Raw genomic sequence first — 25,482 nt, 5'->3', positions numbered from 1 at the left:
ATTATTCAAGCATGTACAACTTTTCCTGGAGGTCTAACACATGCTTGGTAAATGGATGGCAGATTTAGGGAAGAGGGAATTTAGATGAGATGGGAGTTTTAAACCTGAAATCAAGTAAATATTTTCTTTATACCAATATTGGCTGAAAGCACAGAAGTATGTAATTGGTAACATTACACAATAAACTAGAAATATATTGGCCACCCTATGGCTTATTGCAGAAATGATGCTGTCATTTGAAGTTGCACTTAAAATTTTCTCCAGCCTTAAAAGGACTGTATCAAAATATTAAAAGCACCTAGTTTATGTCTATGCCTCCTAGTATAACACTGAATGGATTGTGTTTGTGAAGTCTTAGACAGAATTGTGGCTGTAGGGTTTTATATGGCTGGAAACGAGGTAAACCTGAAGAATATATGGGGTCTTCAGTGTTTATACAGTGTGGGGCAATTTTCACCTCACAGTCTAGCACACTAAAGCTGTTTTTCAGACCCAGACATATTAATATACTGTTCTCCTTAGAAAACTTTCACAAATACAGATGCTCTAAGTGAAAACAGAATAACTCATGAATCAATCTAAAAGAGTGAGGAAAGGCAGACACCCCCCACCTAGTCTCCAAACTAAAACATCTAAACATTTCTCAAACCTACAGTTTATTCTGTTTGCTTGTACTCTTCCCTTGCCTCAAACTGCTCATGAAGAAACAATAACAAGAGAAAGAAATGCTTGGAACTGGATTTTTAAGCTACAAGTTCTTTTGGACTAGGAACTGAACCCTGTAATACTCATCAAGGTGGATCTATACTAATGGTAACACCAGATGCTCCTCAGGGCCAAACCACAGTAAATCTTTCTTTTTACCTTATTATTGCATCCCTTAGGAAAGCAGCTACCCAGCCACCTTTCCATGCTGAGCATCTGCAGGCCACCAGTGACAAAACTGGATATGCAGTTGCATGGCTAATTAGATTTAAAGAACTGACTGCTGGAAGGACCCATCCTGGTCCATATCACAGTCCAATTCTGGTCTGCAGGGCACAAGGAGTGTGTGGAAACGAGAGAGAGGAGACGGGAAGATGGGACAAGAAAGATTTTGAGCACAGGAAATGGAAGTGGGATAGGTCAGCAGAGTCAGATGGGACATTCTTCTGTCGCCTATTTGGAAAGGTAAAAATTACTTTTAAGTGGCTGTTCCTTTTCCTCCTCATAGCAGAAATCCTGGGGTTATGGCATTATATCTAACTAGAAATTTAAGGCAATAATACAGAAAAAGAGAAGGTGTAGGGAAAATGTATTAGGAAAAAGAAAGAACATTTCCTCTTGTTGAAGTCTCAAAGAGTTAAGAGGCAAAATTACCCTTTTTAGTTGTCTGCTGGGAAGACAACTTAACCCTGTGGTCAGCAGGCCCTGGCTTTACACTGCACCCATAATAGTTACACAGGCATCCTGAGCCAGGGCCAGTGTTGCCACATCTTTAAAGACAGTTGACAGCTAAAAGGGGGATGCTTTAATTGAGCAGGGTTAGCTTATGAGTGAAGTTTTCCATGTTACTCTGTGTGTGGTTTGAGACTGGCTGGGTGCAAAGGCAGCCAGTTTTTTAGAGGGTTTACTAGCTCACGATGTTTTCAAACGGGCAAGAAAAAGCAGTGTTTTGCTTGGGAAGCTATTTTAGTGTGCCCTTAGTGGTTTTAAAATGATCCTCACAGCAACAAAGGGTATTTTTCCCCTAAAAAAAGGAAAAGAAAAGAAAAAAACACCTCCTACCAAAAAATGTGGAATTTCTAGTCTGTTGTTTCAACATGCTGCATGGAACAGCTTTTAACAAATGATTGCAAAAAAACCAGTTAAAAAAAAATTATTCCAACAAGACTGGATATAGAAGCACTTAAGTCATGGTATTATTGCAATTGTAGGATTATACACCGGTATACAGATCAAAGACGGAAACTATGATTAGGTCTTATGCTCCTACTCTTCCCTTAATTAGCATTTTCACCTCTGTGACTTTTCTCAAGTGTATTTCTGTTCCACTGAGCTTTTTAAAAAACGCCTACATAATCGAAAGACTCCATGATACAATATCCATATTTATAGTTACTGGACATATATTTATACAAGGACGGAGCTATTAACTTCAGAGAGGCAGGGACAATGCAAATGACAACAGCATATGTTTGGGATCTTACCAGTAAGCCAGTAATGTTCAGAAATGTCAGTTCTGATGTAATGGTGGTCGTGAGAAGGGCCCAGAGAACGTGTCAGAGCAGTGTCTTTGCCAAGGAAATCAGAAGCTGTTCCAGCATAAAGATACTCATCTGCAAATGAAAAAGAAATAGGTTTCCTACAGCTGTGGCATAAAAAAAATTTAAACTATTTACATTTTGTTGGGTGAACAACACCTGTGTTTAATTGGTCTATGAACTAATTTAATGCTTTAAAACATTATTGGGTCCCATTTTAATGGGTTTTTTGGTTCTGTGAATTTACTTACACTTAAATGAGAGCGGTATTTGTAATTATATGTCTGAGAAATAGCATAGTCGAAGACTAATTTTCAGATCTTTTAGGCACTCAGAAAAGTAAATTTTCCAGGCTTTAATGGGTACTGGGCTCTTAAGGGTATAAAGGTCTATTTAATCTGCACACCCTGTCCCATGTACCTGGGAGCCACGGTGAGGACATGGCCATCTATAACTCCAGCTATCTCTTGTGCCCCACGACTGCCACGGCCCCAATGGCTTTGCTGCTCCTGAGCCAGAAAAATGGGATGGATGCTTCCCCACCGGAATGCTGCAGCTTGGCCCATTCCTGGTGCAAGGATCTCCATCCAACACTTAATTCACTAAGTGGAATTCAGGCACAAATGCAGGGAATTTGTGTTCATGTCAGGAATATGGCTACAGACACAAATCATCATCATTTTAACACTGAGTGGTCTCAGTGGTCTACTAAAATAACTGACACATCTTGCTTGAATAAAGCAGCCAGAATTTGCCTCACAAGGACACTACATCTGTGACAGTGCAGTGACTGCAACTGCAGTCACTATTTGCTCTTCTGCCACTTTTGTGGGCAATGAAAACACAAAGAAATGCACAATCTTTTCTGTTTCACTTCAGATCTCAGTACTTTTCAAAAAAAAGCAAAGAAACAGTATCATTGTGAACTTTTTTTTTTACCACATAGTGCATTTTAAAATACTCCGTTTTTTCTGTAAAATAACCAGATAGCTTTATTGGTTGGAAGAGGGGTTTTTTTGTTTCATGACTTGCAGAAATAAATCCCTAGAGTTCATACAAACAAAAAAGTTCATGTTCGTAAATGATAATCTTATAAAAAGCTACATGATACATAAAAATCCCCTCCCAAAAGTTCCTTCTCCAGGTTTTCTGATACTCCTGGGTTGAAACATTTCACAAGATCTTATAGAGAGAAGCCTTTGTTGAGAGTGAATGCTGAATAAATACCATTCAACACTGATGTTTGTGCTTTCATTTGCAAAAGATGTAAATGCACTTAAAAAGTAAGATCAAGGAGGAAAAAAAATCAACAAACCAACCCACAACCCATGATCCACAAGCACTTTATTTGTCCAAAAAAGATCTATCATCTTTCTTTTTACCTCATTATTATTGTTACATCTGTATTATTTCCATGATAGTTGTGGAAAGCACATCTTTCAGACAGCATGTTGCCTTTGTAAAGAAACAACAGTGCATTCTGAAAGGTATTTGTCATAATGAGGAATGGGCAGGGTAATTGGTGTTTGCTAACTGACAGGCACTCGGTGATCGATACATCTGAAGGGCCAACAGAAATTCTCCATCCTTGCTTAGGCTCTGCTGACAAGGCATTTTCAGCACTTCTCTCAGTGTTTGGTATCTCTCATTCCAAGTTCCTGCTACGTCCTGAACAGTTTTGGTGAGTGGTAATTTATAATAGAGGATGGATGATCAGCAGGTGATTCTTCATCCAAAAGGACTGTTTTTTTCCAATTTATCTGTGGGATTTACTTGAAGTGATATGTCATGTAGTACTCAGATTACCTATTTCTACAAAGAATGAAAATTACTCAGTTGCATTAACTTACATATATGAGTGAAAATACAGTTAGATATTACTTAGCTCATAAATGTATAACTGAATAAAAAGTGTTCTCTGAAGGATACAAGTAATCTTTACTGCCATTTGGCAGTAGACAGAGAGAAGTGACACACAAAGGTTACTCTGCTCATCAGTGGCAGAGATGGGAAATGATCTCACCTGAGCTCCAGGGCAGCATCTTATGCATGAACTGTACTGCTCTCCTCGTTCATTTGGGAATAAGGTAAGCATCCAAAGATAGAGCAGAAACACATTCTCTGGTCAGGCCTGTAACTCTTTACAGTGCTCCTTGTACATTATTGTGAAGCACTTGACACCAGGCACAATCAAAAAAGGGATACTAGAATACCCTGACCATTAATTTTATCTAGAGAAAAAAAATTGTTATGCAGCAAAGTTCATGTCTTAGGTAGCTAAAGGACAGCAGCTTCTTCATTTCACAAGATTTAATAGAACAGTCAAAGCACTAGAATGCTACTGAAATTAGGAAATGCTGCAATAAATCACAGAGTTCTACTGCTTGCATTAAAAAAAAAGTAAAAAAAAAAAAGTTAAAGTTTCTGGATTCCCATTTTAAAAATAGACTTCACAGTCATTAAAGAGTACTAGGGGTCTCTGAGAAGAATAAGCACAGGCTTTTTAATCTATTGTTTTTAATAAAGGAAGTCCTGCCCCATCTGTAGGGTCAGAATCACAAATCATCTATCTTATTATCTGAGAATAAAGACTGAACATTAGTCATATTCTTTTTATAACACAGAGTGACCGATACTTCAAAGCATTGTCACCACTGCTCTTTGGCTGTAAATGAAAACGTCATGGTGTTTCACTCTTATCTTGTATTCATATGCTTGACGGACAAGTTAAATGAAAATTGTCCAAAGCTATGAACCAAACCATGACAAAAGTAGCTCTTAGAGTGATTTGAAATCCGGAGGTCAAGCTGACATTCCTCAGCCCCAAATGTCAGACCACACAGTGCTGCGATGCACGCAGCAGGCAGAGTGCACTATCTTGTTCCTCGGCTCCCAGCTTCAGAAGTGGCTACTCGAGTAAATAGAAACCTCAGAAACATATTTATGGAAATAGTGCATGTCAGCAGACTTCAAAGGGCAGAACATATCGATAATTGCAGAAAGAGGCCCAAAAGGGCTTCAAACACTCTCTGTTCATGCGGGTTTTTTTGTTGTCCTCTTAAAGGAGCAATGACTGGGTGAGGATGAAACCGCCTCCCTGCCCAGCTGACAGAGGCTTTACAGGCATTCTAATGCCTCTGTTTGCACGGCTGCCCTTCCAGCTCTGTGCTGTCTGCAGCCTGGAGGCTTCCCCAGCTCTGAGAGCACAGACCAGCACTGGAAACACGACCAGCGCCAGAGGAGCTCCAGCGGTGGCATCTGCTGAGCCCCCGGGCTCGCATCCTGAGCCATCGCAGGTCCGAGGGAAGCACCCGGCTCTGGTGGCTCCTTACCTGCCATCACTGAAGCAAACGGCTGCTGGGGATCGAACGGGCATTTCAACCTGCCAGACTCCAGGTTCTGGGTATCCAAACGGAATACCATTTCCTGAGAATAAACACAAATTCATTATCCTGGTGTGGCCCCAGTTTTAGAAAAACTCACTTAGATAGCCTGTTCTGCTAATGTACAAAGTAAAGATGTGTTAGATCGTGCAGCTGTCATCTCAGCATTGATGTTTACAGTCTGTGTCTGTTTTACATCTGTATATTTTCATTCAGTGTTTTACTGTATCCTGGTCACTCTATAGTGAAACACAAATCTTAAAAAAATACAATTATTTTCAGAAAAAAAGGAGATGCATTGTTCATTTCTACTCCAATTAAAAGCTGGACTGTACTTAAAAGGCACTGGCTTCTATTTGGGAAAGTGCTGATAGACTGTGTTGCAACAGGAGACCCTGAAGGGATTCTGGCTGACTGAGAAATTTCTCCAGGGACTGCTGAATAATGTTCACAGCAGACACAGTTCAGACTCTTTTAAAATGAAAGAGCATATGCTCTCTCTTATTATTTTTAACAAAGCTAATGGTACAAGAGATATCAGAATAGATTTTTTCCTTGTGGTTTCCAAATACCATGTGATTAATTCCTGGGCCACAGAACAAGGGCATAGAGGAAGATAAAGAAAATAAATTATTTAAAAATTATTGCCTATGTTTTCAGTGGGTAATCAACAAGTCGATTCCTGTAAGCATCCATGTGAAGCTTTATTATAGTTCAGAATTGCCAACAAGGGCTCTTTTACTTGCCCCTTTCAGTGGTTTCCTGAAAGGACACTTAAGCTGAAATCCATTTTGAGTCCTGCTGAAGGCAAATTGATAGCTCAGAGGAGTAAAGTGAACTCTCTGCAGGTATAGAGACTTGATCTTCAGAATTGCCCTGCCATTAAGAGAAGGGAGATTGCCTAGAGAATTGCTTTTAACATATTTTCATTTAACATGCTTTTCTATCTACTGTGATATTTAAAATCCCTCTAGTACTCAGAAATCCATTCAATGTGGATTTAATGTCTATTGTAGAGAAAAAACTTTAGAAGCTAGTTTAAAAAAAAATCAAAACACCTCCATGGTTTAAACAATTAAAAATAGGTGAAGTGATTTTAATTATTTGTTTCCATACCTCTGACTTGCAAGAGGCCTGGACAGTACAAATGACAAGCAAGTATGTCCAAAGATGGCCACATAGGATTAGACTTCAAAACACATTAATTCAATTCATCCGTAATGCACATCAGATTATTAATGACCAAACCTTTCTATGTTATTGAGGTGCCTCCTAAACTCTCTAGGCTCAGAAAACAAAAGCCCAGGATATTGAATAATTAAGCTCCTTAAGAGTAAAGAAAAATCAATTTCAATCTGTGAACATAAATTCAATTTCCTCCAGCTGTCCTAGCTCATACAAAGCAGAATTTAACCAGCAAAAAACTCGTTACCTTCCCAAACCTGTGGAATATCAAGCAAACCAAATTCTCAGGCTCCTACAGTGAGCAGAGCAAGGACAGAACTAAACTAATTTTTTTTTTTTTTTCTTACAATGCTACGCTGGTGTCCAACTGTCCTTAGTTCTAGGATATGCAACCCTGAGCTGCTCAGGGAACCCTTGCCTTATCACATGTGAAGAGGCTGTCTGCAAGCCCAGCAATACTCAGGGGACCAAGGGAGTTATAGATCAACATCAAATATTTCAGACTTCACCCAGACAAACTAATGGACACTACCAAGCATTCACACAGAATTAATCTCCTGCTTTCACTTTGGGCAAAGCTTTCAAAGAAAAGAGCATCCCTTAGAGAGCTGTGGCTAACAGCACCAACCAGGCCAAGCCTCTTCTTCACCAGCCAAGAGAAGTTTTGGCAGCGACTCGAGCAATAACAAGACAAGGACTTTAATCCCCTTTAATTGTGTGATTCTGTTGGGGATTTGTACTGCTTCAAAAGCAGTGTCTGCTGTGGTTTTGAGTCACCTGATCCACACTGTTTTCCTCTCTGTTTTCACAGCTCTGGCATTGGCCAGGAGAGCACTGTGCAGATCCACGAGCAGCTTTCAAAGGTCAGCAGAGCACTGCCTGGTTTCTCAGCCTCCATGAGGCTATCTCAGGGCCTGGCTCTCCCAAGCATCCCACAGCTTCCCAGAGAGGTTGCTAATTACCAGACATTCATTATCTGTTCTTATAACCCAGAGATTTAAATTAAAAAAAAGGGGAGGGACAGAAGAATGAAAAAATACTAAGAGAATGGATCTGCACTAAAAGTGCTTTGACTTATCCTGTAGGACTCCTGGCTTCAGTTCCTACAAGGAGACATTTTCAACTGCCTGTCAAATTCACATCACTGGGCCCATCCTCAGCACCCTCCAGCCTTGTCACATTTATATGGAGAGGTGGTGGAAGGATGGCAGCTGCAGGGTGTTTGGGGCTCCAAGAAGGAAAGGGAAAATATGCCTGATGCCATTCAAGGCTGATAACTCAGTAGGAGGCTGTAGAAGAGCTTCTCTGTCAGAAGAGGCAGAAGCAGTGCTGAACACTGCCCAACCTACCACTGCAGCTGAGTAACCAGGAGGAATGTGGGAGAGGCAGGACTGGGAGACAGTGAGGGGATTAGGAAACACGATGCCAGGATTCTTCTTCCATTTCCTTTCTAAGGTAATTGGTCCTGTCTAACTGAGACAGACCCCTTGTCTAGACTGGCTGCCGGACTGAACAGTCAGACCAAATCCATAATTTCATAAGGTCTGGTGAAAACAACCTTCACAAATAAAGTAGTTGAAATGAAGTAGGGCAATGGTAGAGTGAATAAGGAATCTTGCTAATGAGCCAGAGGTAAACCAGAGCCTTACTTATACTCTTGCTGAGAGCTGTTCTGTTCCATTCAGCTGTGTATTTGATCATTCAGCTAAGAAACCAGCATGATACAAGGGATCTAAAATTTCAGTTGCTTCAACTGGAATATTTAAAGTAGCAAAGCAAAGAAGCCAACAAATTATTTCATTGTAAACCAAATTATACAGGATATACCAGACAATACCAAGAGCATTAATGGTTTATTACGGAAAGAACACCACCAAGTAGATCTCTCATAGCTTCAGTTTTCTGTTGCATAGGCAGCCCCTCTGGGTTGGTCATCCAACACACAGATTGTGGGGTACACAATTATGGGTCTCAGTCTGGGCAAGCTTAATCACTTTTTTTTTCCATGAGGACCTTCCCTTGATTCCATGTATCAGTGATAGAACAAGGGGGAATGGCTTTTAATGAAATATGGTAGGTTTAAATAAGATAGCAGGAAGAAAATTGTTTCCTTTCAAGGTGGTGAGGCCCCAGCACAGATTGCCCGAAGAAGCTGTGGATGCCCATTCCCTGGAAGTGTTCAAGGCCAGGCTAGATGGGGCTTTGAGTAACCTGGTCTTGTGGAAGGCATCCCTGCCCATGGTAGGGAGGTTGAAACTAGATAATTTTTAAGGGCCCTTTCAACCCAAACCATTCTATAATTCTATTATTCTGTTTCAGGTTCTTGCATTTATTAACTTTAAACCTCATTTCCTATATTCTAGAATTTCACCAAGCCCTGAAGAAAAGAGAAAGATATTTCTATAGCAGCATAGGAAGCCTGCACCACAGGCAAGCAGACGGACAGGTCACACACATCTCAACACTGTCTGAGAACAGTATCAGTGGGATAAATATAGCCAAGGTGTGATACATAGAGGAGTTAAAAAGAGACTTGTGTACTAAGTGGCTGCTTGACACAACACTAAAATTCTTCTGTTGTGGGGGTTAGGTCTCAAACATTTACCACTTAGAATAGTGATTTCTTTGTCACCAGTAAATGAAGACCAGTCAGCTGCTAACTTCAGCTCAGAAATATGCCACTAGTGATGGAGGACACCCAAGACCTGCTTGGTGACCAGACTGCAACACACTGCAAAGTCCTGTCTCTGGACTCAGGCTTAGAGAACCTTTTCAAAGTGTTTATTACTCTCACGCACAAGGCATAGGACACCCTCTGCGGTACACGTACATTAAAAGATAGAACCACAAGTTTCATCTTGAACTCTGAATGTATGTGCATAAGGAAAGTATATGCAGAAATGACTTACTAGAAAGGAAGACATCTGGGTTAGATGTTCTCTTCACTTAGTTAATCACATGGAAGTGTCATTCTGAAGAACTTTGTGTATTAAGCCTGAGGAAAGTGCTTTGTTCAAAAGCGATATGCACATAGCAAATGTGAGGACAAGAGTTCCCGTCTGACCCACAGAATCCACCACTTACCCTGTTATTTATGCAAGCTGCTGTCAGGTCATTTTTTACACACTCACATAGTATTTTCCAATCTATGATGAATGCTACACAAGATGAGGGCTATTCCTTGACATGTCAGACTGGTGAGAAAGTTAAATTACCTCTTTGTGAGTTCCAAGCTCAATGTATCCACAGAGAGGGTGAAACGCTCCTGTGCCACAGACATAAACATGGGTCCGGTTGTACGGCTGAAGAACTCGGATAAAATTGGCACATTCTGTCTGTTGGGAAAAGAAAGATAAAGGTTACTTTTCATGTTTCTTCTTCTCTTTCACATTATACATATAATGTAAGTTACAGCTATATAAGCTTATATAAGTTACAGCCATAGCATTGGTGTATTTAAAGTCAAAACTACTGTAGCAGAAACTGTTTACAAGTAGTTCAAACCTGTTAGGACTATAACTTGACAGTGGCTATCTACCAAGCAGTTCATCAATCAGACTTGCAAACCTAACTCTGCTGTATGCGTACAGCCACGAGAAGCTGTCTGCTCACACCACGGTTTGGAGGGTATCTGTTCAGCCAGTGTTGTAGCAAACAACACCTGTCAACAATTGGGCAGAGGTCGCAGAGCCACTGGGTTTGTCTGGCTACCAGTCTTCCTGCCTTTGCTCCCAGCTCAGGGTACTGCACATGCTGTAATACCAAAGATCACATGATTAAAGCAACTGTGGTGGGCTGAAAGGCTTCAACACACTTCCAAGGGTATGCTTTGTCTCTGCACCAACCACATCTTACTGGAGACTTTTATTTGGTCATTTCTCAGTCCAGTGGGATGTCCTGGCTCTAGCTGGGCTTGCTCCATGTTGTTGTTGTTGGTAAGTAGCACAGGCATGCTTGCAAGGATGATACATGGGGCTGAGGGAAAAGCCTTGATGTAGCCTTCCCCAGAATGAAATTAACACAAAAACACATAACAGATACTTCAGAGGGAACACACAGGATTTGTTCATATGTTCAAGCCATCACCCTGCATCTAAGTGAGAGTCCAAAACAACTATTTCCCTCTCAGGACCCTCTCCTTTTTCTCTTAGTGTAGAAATAGACCAGCACAAATCTTCCACATACACCAGTATCAGAATATTTCCAATGCTCAGCATTGTTTAGGTTCTGACTGCTGTAAAGGTAAGGGTAGTAACAAGTTAGAATAAAACGCTAAATTCTTCAGGCAGAGAGCTGAGAGCTTTTTGAGCTGGAATATACCTTGGTAACCGACATGCTGGAGATTTTTTTGGAGAGAAAAGGAAGAAATTTTATTTTACGGCCAGGAAATGTTTACACTTATAGTGGGCTCTAGACACATGACGTAATCTGTGCTGCACAAAACATATAAAAGTTGTATTGTATACACGTATGTACCTTAAATATACTTCCTAAAGAAGATTTGTGGTTTCTGGCAAAAGCCATGGAGTCTGAGATTTTCTTTTAACCCCAACTGCAGCTGTCTGCAAATTAAGTTGATTTGTACACTGCTCTACTACTGTTTCTTTAATGAATTATAATGAAGTTACATTCAGGATATATCCAAGAAAAAAAGAAGCATCTTAATGTGAGAAAAGAGGATTCCAGGGAAATACTGCCTGGTATACGTTTTTGAGGAAACTCCATTCAGCTCTCAGCTGCATTTATTACATAAAAGAACAACCTAGCATGATTGCTGCCTGCAATTTTGAATTTTTTTAAGTATTAATATTTAAAAACCAATAGAAATGTAACTTTGTTTTTCAATTAAGAAAAAACACTTAGGACAGTAGTTCAGAAGCAATGTAACAAGAGCTTACTAAAGCATTTTTTGCATTTAATAAAAAATACACAGATATTCATAATCCTCAGCAATAATAAAAAACATACATCATACTTACATGGGCATCTTTCCCAGCTAATTTGCACAATTCTACCTTTTCTTTTGCTGCAGGCCAGTAAATCTGTAACATAGTTAAAACAAGACAAAGATTATTAAGATTATACACTGTCCTGTGACTGTAGATTAATTATTCCAGGAATAAACAGTTAAAACAGATTTATGCATGTTGAAGGAACTTGCATGCAAATTGAAATGAACATGAATTCAAATACAAGATCCCATTACAAAAAGTTAAGAGGCTTTAAATCAACCCTGCTGATCCTTGTTTATTTCTTCATTGGCTACATGTACTTTTAAAAAGCATTCAGTTAATCTGGCCAGGGCACCTTGTCACCATTATGTGTTTCTCTCAAAGTTATGATGAGCCAAATCATCTGGAAACTAAACTGATTGCAAAGCCAGGCAAATTACATTTGTAAGAATTTGGTCCAGTGGAGTTGGCATAACTGTTATAAAAAAACCACTTAGCTCTTTCTGCCAATTTTCAAATGAAAATAATTAGGTTCAAAAAACTAAGGATAGCTTAAGGGAAATTTGTAGAACAAAAAGTACATTTGACAGGAATCAACAGTGCATGGTTTAAAAACATCACCCATCAACATTAACTGAGTTTACTGAGAAAATGACACAGAAATTTAGAGAAGAACTGTGGACCGTAGATAATTGCCAGTATATATTGATACTGTTTCTCTTTCTTTTTTAATCTGCCCTGCAGAATTCTACAAAATAGGTTTTGATGTAGATAAATCCAGATGACAAAATACTATCAGTTACTGTAATCCAAATTGTGTTAGTGAACAAATGTCAATGAACAACAGTTCAGGTTCTGCCTCACTGATTTCAATTAAGCAGTCAAAACTGGATATGATTGAGTACATCTGATTCTATTAAATTTAAAATAGAAGCTAAATACAGATTCTTCTTGAATCACCGTGTTAAATATGGATATTTTTGTACTTCTAATTTTGACAAGAAAAAGCAATTGTTATTTCTCATGACTAGTAATAAAACCACCACAAATCACACTACTTTTTAAGCAAATATTGATTAGTAAATTGCCTGAAGTCCCAGGCATCAGTCAGCAGGTCATTAGTAGTCACAAATGCTTTAGAGTAGTCTCCAGTCAGGCTTTACAAAATCTTAAATAGCAAATGTATAGGAATGAAGAATTATTATAATATGTATTACAAATAAAAACATCATCAAGGAAGGACACACAACTCAGTGGCATGCAAGAGGAGTTGACTGCTGTCATATTCCCCTTCACCCAGCTGTTGGCACCTTATAGGATGTGGCTTGACATACACAGGCTCAGTCCCACATGGGTAAGGAAAGCAAAAAGCAAGTGGCCTCCCTCAAGTACCTTTATCACTTTCCAAAACCTACAGTGACTGTTTCTCTCAATCTGGAAACAGTCTGGATTTTACTTCTTTCTCTTTCCTTCCCAGTGAAAATGGATACATTGGATTTCTGCAAGGAAATTAATTTCCTCTCAAGTGAACTCAGTTACCTTTCTGATAAAAACCTCTTAGCAGAGACAATGTAGTTTAAGTTACTTAAACCTTAACCCTCTGCAACAATATTTACATGGAGTCAGAGATAAGACAGTGTAACAGCATTGCAGCACTGGAGCACAAATTTGCTTTCCCCAGAGCATTTTCTCGGAAAGATCTGGTCAAAGCATCCAGGTATGAAAATGCAATCAGCCATCCCAGGGGTGTGTGGATGGCACAGAGCACAGTGCCAGGAAGCACAGAGGAAAGTACTGGAAACATCATGAAGGGCTGAAGGTAGGTCCAGTCTGGTCTCCACTGCAACACAGGTAAGTTTAAGAAGAAAAGCTGATAAAAAGCTACCAGTGAAGAAAAGCTGATGAGAAGGAACAGATAGAGCAATGTAAGATCATGGATCTCCAAATACATTTGGCCATGGAGATTTGTCTGAGCTGAGATCTGATCCTCAGTTTTTTTGTACATGAACTTTATGCCCAAGATCCCTGAATCAGTTACAGGAAAGCCTCGAGGTCTTCAAGGGGTTTGGGAGATTTTTGGCCAAAGTTTAGTTATCCAATGAGGTAGACAAGATGTCCCTTTGTAGGCTTTTGAAAATGCCCAGATGTTCTCACCAGCTACACAGAAGAACTGGAGGAGTTAAAAACAGAGACATCTGCTTCAAGGCTTCAGAAGTGTTAATGGACTTGAGTTACCCTCAAATCTTCTACAGATTCGTTCATGGGAATCAGTGTTTGTCCTACAAGGCTGAAATACACATGTCCCCCCTTCTATGATAATTGACCACAGACAATTTTTATTAAAAAAATCAATTGTTTTACTCTCTAGTTACTCAACAGCCTCAGTATTTAGCATTATATAAGGCCACATTAGACAATGAAAAGTGAAGCTAAGTGATCTAACTTGAAAATCAATTTGCAATTATATATGGGGGAGTAAAAGTGATAATTATTAGCTTACCATATGAGAAATGAGAGATTCCCAGAAACTGTCAGCTCTAAATTGTAATAGATCAAGAAAATTGCATAATTTGATGAGCTACATCATGAAAATTGCATAAAATAATGAGCTGATGTGCTGAGCAAAAAAGCATGAACTTCATTTTTTATTACAGGACATGCTGTGTAACAGTGCCACAAGTCTGGTTCCCTCAAACACTGGCACAAGCAACATTATACATGTGTACTGACTTTTCTGTACGGGGTGAAATTAAATTTTACCATTATATTTTATTCCAATGTGTTACTTAGTTTCACAATATGCAAAAAAAGTAAGACTGGAGGCTCCTGTAGTTTCTTTCAGATTTAAAATCATTGAGCTTGTAAATGGTTTGAAGTTTTGAAGTTGGTCAGATTTTTCTTTTTTTTTTTTTTTCTATTTATATGCTTTATTCACAATGGTAACATCTTATTAACAAATTCTCTTTTATTCCCAAATTTCTCAGTAAGTAAAAACCTCAAGGAATGGAAAAAAACCCCCAGATAGCCAGGCCCTATATATTAAAGGTGACAACAACATTGACTTGTAAAGTTATAATTTTTGTGTTACAATCAGTACAAATTATATATTTAATATACTTTATAGTTTTATGTATCTGAAATGTCTGGAGAAATCTTAGAATAGCTAAGTGGAGTTACTGAATTTAAGGCAAGAATTCAACTAGTTGGAATATGTGAACTATATACTTAAACAGGATTCTTTTCTTTTCTTAATCTTTGGTTTATTTTCCTTTTAAAATAACCATATCAAAATTCCAAAGGTCAGCTACTGTCATGATTTCCAGATTTTATCTTCTATTGCCCAATTAAAAGAAAAAAAACCAACCTTACCATTACTTTAAAATCATTCTTCAAATATTTTCTTAAATTTAGGAATGGGAAAGAAAGTAAATTCTCCTAATAAATGAAAGTTAATAAGCTCTTTTCTATCAGAGAGAAAGAAAACCTCCCAGGAGTACAAAATTAAGCAGTACATAAGTGTAGGACAGATAAGGTATCACTTTAAAGGGTAGCTAGAAATTGATTTCTGATTAAAACAAAACATTTAAAACCACAAAGGTCTTTTCCAGATCAGGAGCAGTGAATTTCTAAAAGTAACATTTTCCTTTCCTCTAAATATGCATTTTTACTATAAGAAAGGAATGAAAAAGGAAGTCATTTTTAAATACATTATTTATATATAAATAAATTGGTATGTGGATGCTATATATATAAATGTATGTATATCTATATATAAATAATATCTGGATCCACCATTAAGAGCCAAATTTCAGCTGCCATCTGTCATGAATTAATAATACTGGTATTTTACTCATTTTTATGTATGCATCTTTCTCTATCAGATTTTGTTCCTAGCCTAACACTTAAGATTATAAATCTTTAGGAGAAGGGGTGCTCAAAAATAAAACAGTGAAATCTGATTACAAAAAAAATGTGTGAAAGTACAGCTTTTTCAAGAATCACTTCTAATTAAGCTACTAAATCTAGGATGGTGCAGGACTTTACAAAATGAGTGGAAAATGCTATATATTGTCACAACACAAAAGAGGAAGATCACAAGCTATCTAAACAATTTAAAAGCCCACTGGTGTTTTTTCATCTGTTTTTAAGGTTTCAAAACAAGTTTTTCGTTAGGGAAGAAATAATACAAGTTTCCAATGAAAACGGAGTGTGGTAGAGAAGACAATATAACTTGGTAAACAGCCATTATCCCACTCTAATATTGTACTTTTCTTTAATAACCTAGCTGAATTATATTAAGGTGGTAGAGCTGCTCTTCATCAGGGCTCCATTTAAGTATTCACTACATTGTCACATGGAAACTGATTAGCTCAGCTGCCAAAAACAGGCATTAGTACAAGAAAAAAAAATGGTCTGATAAATAAAGAACTTGAGGTACAAAGTTACTCGTGCAGTTCCCCAAGAAACAGTGTCAGAGCTTATCCTATTTCATGCACCCTTCAGTAGCTTTGGTAAAAACCCAGAACTCTCCAACAACCCCTGCAGATGACACAAAGTTGGGAAGCATCACTAAAACAAAAGAAGTTAAATTATGCAGGAATAATCAAAGGGCTCTGAAGGCCAGAACTATAAACAGCCAAAGGAAATGGGTATAAACTGCTAATAAATAAATATAAATAATAGATTGCAGATTTTAACAAAAATCAAATCTGAAACATCGGAGTAGTAACAAGGATCTGTTCCACAGCAACAACATTCCTAAAGAAGTTGCATGAAGTATCCCAAAGGGCCACTTACAACAGCTTTGGACTGGGTTATGAGAGGAATAACTGCTCCATGAGGTAGCTGATGCTGATAGCAGGGAGTGAGACCAATTGACCAACGTGACTCCTTCCAGCTTCACGTCCCCAAGATAGCCATGCTCATGCTAACAGCGAGCACTTGAGTGTGCCATCCAGGCTGTCGGCTTTCAGCAGCCCTGGGGCTTTCACTGGAGCCTCTCCCATGCCTGATGCTTCAGCACTTCTCTATCAGTGCAGCCTCTGGTACAGGACACCCCAAAGTGCTTTATTAGTGGTGCATGGAGCACCAGCAGGGTGTGTCCCTACCAGGAGTGAAGGACATCAGCTGATCAGTATGTCTCAAAACACTCACTGAATTTGGGGCCTGTGAAGAAAGGGATTGCTCCCTTCCTTTTTAAAGGAGTAAGAGGTGCTAGAAGCACTTAGATGAAAATACATTGATTTTAAACAGCTGCTTGATGCAGCAAGAGAAGGCCAGCTTTCTTCCCTTGTTTCATTCTGAGGACTAGATATTCATCATATTGATGCTTGAGGGAAGGTATGCAATAAAATTACAGCTTTCTGGGCATCAAAATGTCTTATTAAGGCTTTGTGAAGCATGTACACTGTAATTCAGAAGCTTAGGCTCACTGGTATGGGTAAATTCTCCATATGACAGTCCCAACTGCAGTTTCCAAAGAACAAAGCCAGATTGAGTTGTAAACCCTTTGTCACACTGGGATATGCAATATATTCCCCCTGACAAACTCTTCTCCATGAAAAACTACCCCCCTGTGTGAAAAAAAAAAAAAGGATTCATGACTTAGCTCAACGGGACCATAAAATGAGTACAGTAAAGAGGGCAACATGATCCAAACAGACTGAAGTAAACCAGGAGACAGTCTAATCCTAGCTTTGTTATTGTCTTACTACATGTGACAGTCAGGTCTCAATTTTCCCACCAGTAAAATAACAATAATGTGACTTCCTTTTTTTGATTTTTTTTTCTTGATTTTCTGAAGAACTTTGTAATTCATAGCTCAAAAATTAAAAGCAAAGAAAAACAGTAAGAGCAAGGAGCACTGAGCAAACATACGACACTGATCCAATAAGAATGTCACCCTGATGCACAAGACAGTATCATGAATGTCATGCCCCAATGCCATAAGAGTGGGTGTTCATGGACTGCATCTTGAGAACTAGGACATTTGTCACTGCTGTATACTGACCCCAGGTCACTTCACTAAAAATTACTTCAAGCACTAAAAATTTACTGAATTTCCCAGAAAACACTGGAAAGAATTTAATGCATTCTCAGTATTATTTTGTGGAAAACAAAGAGTGTTACAATTACCACAGAATCACAGAATATTCTGAGTCGGAAGGGACCCACAAGGATCATTGAGTCCAACTCTTAAATGAATGGCCTGTACCGGGACTGAACCCATGACCTTGACATTATTAGCACCATGCTCTAAACAACTGCGCTAATTAAGGAGAAAATGATCTGATTTTAGCACACCATATTGGCATACCAGTTGTTCTCTAAATACCTCACATCTGCTGCATCAATGTGTGCAGTATGGAAGTCCACAGCTTGGGGAACTGGACAGATTTTTCTCATATACAAATCCTAACAGGAAGGTTACCCCGAGTAGGTCTTGTAACCAACTCCCACTGTAATAGCTGTACTCTGGAATTCAGTATTTTAAAGTCATCAGCAAACAAAGGAAGCTGATACATTTGAATTCCTCATTTGAATTTCTCCCTGTATTTGAAAACTAACCAGGCTGTCTTTAGAGATTTTCATCTAGCTTTCTTTACAGCAGTTTCATCAAGGTTCAGCTAACTCTCAGAAATACTTAAGAGATTGTTAAAAGCCAAGAATTTATCCTTAAATCTTGTTTATATCTTGCCACAGACCCTCACCTGTGGTATCATTATGTGTACCTGCAATACATATCTAGGAAATTACCTGACCAGAAATTCCACCTCCAATTATTTCATAGTAACAGAAAATTGGATCTCTGAAAGATATAATCTGATATAACAGGAAGGGGGAAAGAGAGAATATGAGGCTTGTTTCAAAGTGATTTACAACACAGCAGGAATGCCAGTGTCAGTGCATGGCATTCTTTATTTTCATGGTGCTGTTGAACTAAGTAAAATGCACTGGAAGTCAGTGGGAAATAAAAGTTGTGTATTTGGATGATGCATTCACGAACTTTTGGTAGCTTAAATTTGGCAGGTGGCTGTTAGACTGAAACCTCATATTAGAACCAAATGGGATTTAATATTGCATCTGTCTGGGACAAAGCTACATCTCCACATGCCCCAGTGCTCCTCTTAAACTGTGATCTCCAATGGAACTTAAGTAGCAGCCAATACTTCCAGCCTCAAGGGTTTTCTGAAAAATGCATTTTCATGTGTATGTTATGAGCACATGTGAAAGCTTAAAGAAAATAGACCAGATGCTGATTTCATTTACAATGGATTAAATCTTGAAAGGCTTCAGTGCTTCTACACTTCATTTTCCACAGCATAACCACAACAAACTTCTGACTACTGCCTGTTTCTCCTAAAAGGAAACTGTACACCAGGATTTTTAGGGTAAATGGCATTGCTCCTGACATGTTTATCACTTCAGACTAAAAACAAACCCTACCTTTGAAAAAGCCAATGACCAATATGAGCAAATGTTTTCAGAGAGCAGGATACTGGCCATTCTTTATAGCTAAACACACGGGTAAAATATAAAAATGACAGCGGATGTTTATGGAAACATAATTTACAGCAACAATGCAAAAGGAAGTAACAGAGACACTCTCTTCCACCTAGGACTGTGGTAATGCTGGATTCATATTGCTTTCTTCACGTCTTGCTCCATCTGTTGTTTTGTGTCTGTAAACACTTTTCAAAAGCTTTCACTTTGTCTACACAGGTGCCTAAATTTAAGTCTGCCAAACAACTTTATAGAGTAAATAGCTCAGTGGTAAGACCCCTTCAAGGGCTAATAAGCACAAAGATATCACCTCTGCCTCTGGAAGTCCCTAACTTGAAGTTTCACTGCGTTTATCCTAGATTATCTCAGTCCTCATGTCCCACTTTCATAAGTTTAAATATCTCCAGTGGTTTCCACATGACTCTTTGGCCTCCAATTATGTTTCCTGGCAAACTTTTTCTTCTGACAGGTCAAGAAAGCTTCACTCTCAGGCTGTCTGCAGTTTTGCTGACAGGCAGGAGGCTAACTTCCTTTGAGTTATAGAATAAGCCACACATATTTTTTAGGAAGGACCAATCTTGGTATTACTGTGTTTCAAGGCTGCAATAAACACCTCAGACTCTGTACATATTCCTGAGGCTCAGGCCTGATGGCAAGAACCAAAGCCTCCCTTCAGTACTGGCTAAATTCCCACTGGGTTCATTCCTAATTGAGACCATGCTTATACAGACTGACAGAAAGTTTCTCAGAGCAATGAATGTAAAATTCTGCTCCTGTATCTTGAGGGTGCTATTTTACATAAATATGCGTATGTATTTGCATATATGTTCCCCCTCCTGCAGAGGTGGGTGGGTCACACTGCAAATAGTGCATAATGATAACAGTGCTGAAATACAAGCCCACTTTAACTGTTGGCAAACACTGCAGTTATAGAAAAAATTATGTGCAGCTATTTCATAAGCATTTACCCAGCAGATAAATACATATTTATGCATATGTATATTTTTCCCTGTGAAATACAGATAATAGTCAATACAAAAGGGCATTCAAGGATGTCACAAGACAGCTGCACATGCCAGAAAAATAGTAGCAACTACAAACTGAGGATGCTCCAAGCGATGATGATTTGTGACCCTGAGCCAGTGCACACTGGGACAGATGAAAACAACTTGTTCCAAAGCTGCTATTGGGGATCTGACATGTTTATCTATTTGGCCCACATGGGGCTGTGTCTTCTAGCACTGACAGCTCCTGCAGGTTGGCAGCTTTTCAAAAGCTTGTCAGGCCTTGACAGCATTCCTATTCCCGCGGAGCTGGGCGGGTCGTGCTGCAGATCACACCGTGATAATCGCGCTGACGTGTAACCCCGCGTGCACTGTTAGCACAGCCACAGAAAGGGGCACCATTGCTTTGCAGCTATTTACCCACTGTTTACCCAGCTGACAACATTTTGTATTTCGTATTTATTTAGCACAAGGAGTAAAATAGAAAAGGCTTTACGCAAACTCACAAGAAACTTCAGTGTACTGACGTAATGTTTCCAGCAGGATCCCAGAGGTTGGGGTTCCTAAAGAATTTCTTCGCCAGCTTTCCAGCCTCTCATGCTGTTAAACATCTCTCTGTTTTACACTGCACTTCTGGTGGTAATGGCACAGAGGCCTTCAGCAGAACTACTTTCTTTTGCTGACCATCTTTATTTTATTCACAGGAAGAAATCACAATTTTTCCAGTTTGCAAATAGCTTGCAGAATTTGTCAGGGACATGAGGATCTTTCAGAAAAAGACTATGGCACTTAATAATGCCATTCCTGCAATAGGAGCTAATGGCCTCTGTACAGGAAAACTCCAGAGAAAATGCATCCCTGTTACAGAAAGATGATTATCCATTGCTATATTTTATATATTTATTGACTATAATCACTTTCGCTTTCTGCATTCGTCTGTTGTTCTGGAGGACTTGCTTATTACACTGTGGTACTTACTGTTGTTTTATAATGAGGTTTACAAGCACTGGAAACCAGACAGATTTTTTTTCAAGCTGCCAGCTAAGGAAGTTTTCAACCTATTACACAATAAATTGAATAAAAACTACAATGATTTAAGAAATTGTGACTCCAGCAGAACTACTGATTTATTTCATCAGGAAAAATACACCAGGAAATAAAGCTATAACTTAATATATGTATGTCAAATTAACTAATTTAGGTAAATTAATAGGTTTTAAAAAGGAAGTTATTAAATTATATATATGTATATATTATACATTAGAAAAGGGAGTAGGATACAATGCTTTGGATCCTTCTTTGCCAGAATGTCTTAATATAGAGCATTAGACTCTAAAAATCTTGCCAAGTAATTATATCCACACATGAGAACAAATTGTTTGGGACCCTGACTTAGCTTTTGGAGGTATCAGTAGCTCCTAACAAAACAAATATCTGAAATTGAGAGCTTTATTAAAGTAAGATGAATCTACCCAGCATAGAGCATTCTAAAGTTCATGTTCAGCTTTGTTTTAAAGACTGGAAACCCCAAACTATGCACAATCTTGCACTGCAGTCTCAAAGCTGTTATACCTCTCTCGCCCCATCAGCGTGCTTTTAACACTCCTTCCTCAAAGTCATTAATAAACACATCATTTATAGGCAGAAACTTAATATTCTAATCAATTTCTACTCGTTTTAGTAGCTGTATGTAAGCAGATTATTTTTTCCAGATGACTCGTACTCCAGAGGAGTACAAAGGACACACTTCAGACCCTTGTAGTCCCAACATGTGTGGTTTCCTCACACTGGGAAGGCCTGGAAGTGAGCCGCCTGGCCCAGTGCCAACCCAAACCACGGTCAGTCTAAACACAGCACCGGCAAATGCTACTTTCTGACACTTCACTGCTACTGTAGAGTATCCTTTAGCATCCTCCTCAGGGGCTGAGATTTATACACAGATCCTCACGCAACTTCTTTCATCTCATCCCTTCCCTCCACTGCAAGATTCTACCAGCCAAGCACAGTGAAATTAAAGAGAAACACTCATGTGACATTGCCTTGTGTTACCTGGGCATTTATGCAAGAAGATACATTTATAAAGTTGTTGAATGCCCATGGAGACCCGGGAAATCAGCACACCAGGATGCTCTGCAAGGCTTCTCAGTCAGTTCTACCCATTTAAATATATTTTGCCTCAGTGCTTTTTTGTGAAAAGTTAAATATTATCTGAATAGTTAAACTATTAGTTTACGACTAAAATAGGTATTTGAACCTGCAAACATATTTAGTCCAGATATGCAAGTGGTTAGGAATTTTATTCCCTCCTTTCTGGTTACCACAGATATGTAAGCATGCATTCTCTATTCATCTTAGGAAATGCAAATTTTCTTTCCAATACAAAGTGAGTCTTTTCTCTACAACATCTATACCAAATGGCACTGTCTGACTGCACATTAGTTCTCCTCGCTCCATCTGTGTTCTGCTCTTCTTGGAAAGCACAAGGTCCATAATGAACAGTGGTGGTTTGGCCAAAGGGAAAATGTCACCAGCTTGGACTGAGGGGTGGCTCACACAGGGTGCTGCCACCTCCAGAAAAGGTCTGGGCTCAGAAAGCCCCACTGAACATAATGGGAGGTGACAGCACTCAGCATCTCTCAGGAGGCAAGCAGAAGCCCACAGAAACAGAAGTCTGCTTTTCACACAAACAGAATTTCTCTTCTACAGAAAGCCTACACCAAAATTTGTAGTCTGAAAATTTGCAATTATGAGTAGTGCTGTTATTAATGCAATATCCTGGGAGGGGTAGTGGATTTTGAGTCAATTACTGAAATGACAGAAGCAAGGTAAGTGCTTGATAAAGCATGCCAGGAAGAAATTTCCTCAAATACCCAGAATCTGAGTTTTACAGAAACTGGCATGTGCAGCATTGCTGAAGTCCAGATAAGGAACAAGATATTCAGACTGGTACTGTATCTCTTCTACACAATGACAGCAAGTGTTGCTTTCAAATATGAGGGCAAAATAGTCTCTTGTTCCACCTGTTCAGCTCCTGCCTGCAATCACATTAATTCAGGGTCAGTTACCTCTTCAGAGCTGGCAGCAGTACATAGTAATTTAAAACCACCCTCTGGTGCCTAAAGAAAATACCAAACACAGCTGAGAATTCAAATTTTCTTCATATCTGGGAGAAGCAGGAAACCAGTTTTCATGTGTTCCTGTTGCAAGCATCTGGTTTTCACTCATAGCAGTCAACTGTGCTTACAAAAGCTCCAGTTCACCACGTCTGCTAGAAATATTGAAGGCTAAATTGTCATCTTATTATCTCAAGTTAACACATTGTCACCGGGCACAGGCAAGGGACTACAGCAGATCCCAGTGGAAGCTTTTCCTAAAACTAGTAATTCTAGATATTAACCGAAATGTTAAAATTGCCACTTACATTTTACTATGATTTAAACCATCCAAATTGCCTCTGCTCTGTTCAGTATTAAAGTAAAGTATCCCAGGGATGCCAGGAAGCAATGAAAGAGCTGTCTTCAGTTATTTCCTTCCAAATGCTTTTAAATGAGGAGGGTAACCATGACCAGAGGAATTGAGAAGTGAACACACTGAGCTGCATTTTTCCTGTCTGCTGATATTTTGATGCTATTTTCATGCACTGCAGGGCTCTTCCACACAGCTGATCTCTTGCAGGTCATCAGTCACAAAGGAGATCATACAGCACAAGAAACTCAATTGATTAAAGATAATCTGTATAACTATGGGAGCTGAGATTATCAAATCTTGGTAAATTTCATTGCACAACGAATCTGCAGTTACCCAGAGAAGAAATAAATAAATAAAAACACAAAACCAACCAACCAAAAAGAATTTAACAAAATTTAACTTAGGAGATGAACTCCATGGAAAAGGCACTGACCTTTTTTACATTTTTGTTTACATCAACCAAGTTGAGCAGGAAGATGTGGTCCTTTGCCCCGACTAGTAGCCGGCCCCTCTCCTCATCTAGCAGCAAGGTTCGAAAATCAAGCCCCTCTGTTGAGCCCAGGAATGGGATGCAGCTGTTTGAAAGCAGCAAGTCTGTGGGAAAACGAAGAAAATCTTTATAATCAAAATGTTTATATATGACTCATCAGTGTCTTTTATAAATACATGCAACCAGCATGGAGTGTCCCAGGGAAATAAGTGCAGTCTTGGAGCATGTCTTTCCAGAGTCATAATACAATTCCTGTTAACTTTGGGTTTCTCTGGGGTTTTTCTTACTTCCAAACTGGGTAATATTTACTTTCACAAAATATTTTTCTATATAAAATTTTCTTAATAAATTATTTGTATGGCATAAAGGAATGAGAAATTCAACAGAAATTAGAAACCAAGAAAGACATTTGCAAATGTGCATTTTTTGCTTTGCAAAATGTGTGTTATATCTTTCCTTTATTCTAAGAAAACTAATTCTATTTATATCCCCATACTCATGGATACACATGATCAAGGATCAATACCTCACCGTATTTGGTGCTCCAGATATAAAGCAGCAAAGAAGGTCAATGCCAGCCAAGAATAATCAGGAGCAGGAAACAGTGGGTAGGAACATTTGAAGATCATCCAGTTCAACTCCCTCACTATGAGGAGGAACATCTTTCACTAAATCAGCTCGCTCAAAGTCCCATCTAACACAGCCTTGAACACTTCCAGGGATGGGGCATCTGCAACTTCTCTGGGCAACCTCTACCAGTTTCTCACCATTCTCATCATAAAAAATGGCTTTCTTATATCCAGTTTCTATCCACACTCTTTTAGTTTAAAACTATTGCCCCTTGTCCTGCCACTAAAGGCTTTGGTTAAAAAGTCCTTCCACATCTTTTTTACAAGCCCCTTTTATATATTGAAAAGCTGCAATAAGGTTGCCTCAGAGCTTTCTTTTTTCCAGGCTGAACAACCCCAAACCTCTCAGCCTGTCTTCATACGGAAGGTGTTACAGCCCTCTGATCATTTTCAGGGCTCTTCCTTCCAAGGTCCATGTCTTTCTTGAACTGGATGCCCCAGAACTGAATGTAGGACTGTAGGTAATTAAGAAAAAAAAAAAAAAAAAAGATGCTCTATGAAACTAATGAAAGAACCTATACTGTTGCAAAAAAGCTAAAAGGCTGTAAAATAAAAATTCTGTAGCATTTTGCCTAATGAATACTCTGTGGACGTAATTCTGGACGAGGACACAAACAACATATAG

At 38.9% G+C, this 25,482-nt stretch overlaps 1 protein-coding gene across 3 annotated transcripts in view; it reads right to left on the bottom strand.

Moving 5' to 3' along the window:
• SEMA3D (semaphorin 3D) overlaps positions 1–25,482 on the bottom strand; it is a 220,731-nt gene that overhangs the window by 53,512 nt on the left and 141,737 nt on the right. For 2 of the 3 annotated variants that reach the window (XM_069035409.1, XM_069035400.1), the window contains exons 3-7: positions 24,172–24,332; positions 11,791–11,853; positions 10,027–10,146; positions 5,576–5,669; positions 2,190–2,318 (exon numbers count right to left, since the gene is read on the bottom strand). In XM_069035409.1, coding sequence (XP_068891510.1) covers positions 2,190–2,318; positions 5,576–5,669; positions 10,027–10,146; positions 11,791–11,853; positions 24,172–24,332 — 567 coding nt within the window. Of the gene's footprint in view, positions 1–2,189; positions 2,319–5,575; positions 5,670–10,026; positions 10,147–11,790; positions 11,854–20,776; positions 20,824–24,171; positions 24,333–25,482 lie in introns of those variants that run through there. The other variant, XM_069035417.1, reaches the window with a different exon arrangement.

This window comes from Aphelocoma coerulescens, chromosome 1A, assembly GCF_041296385.1.
Source record: "Aphelocoma coerulescens isolate FSJ_1873_10779 chromosome 1A, UR_Acoe_1.0, whole genome shotgun sequence".
NCBI lineage: Eukaryota > Metazoa > Chordata > Aves > Passeriformes > Corvidae > Aphelocoma > Aphelocoma coerulescens.
Note: the sequence above shows the minus strand (reverse complement) of the source record. Positions and strands in the feature narration are given on the sequence as shown.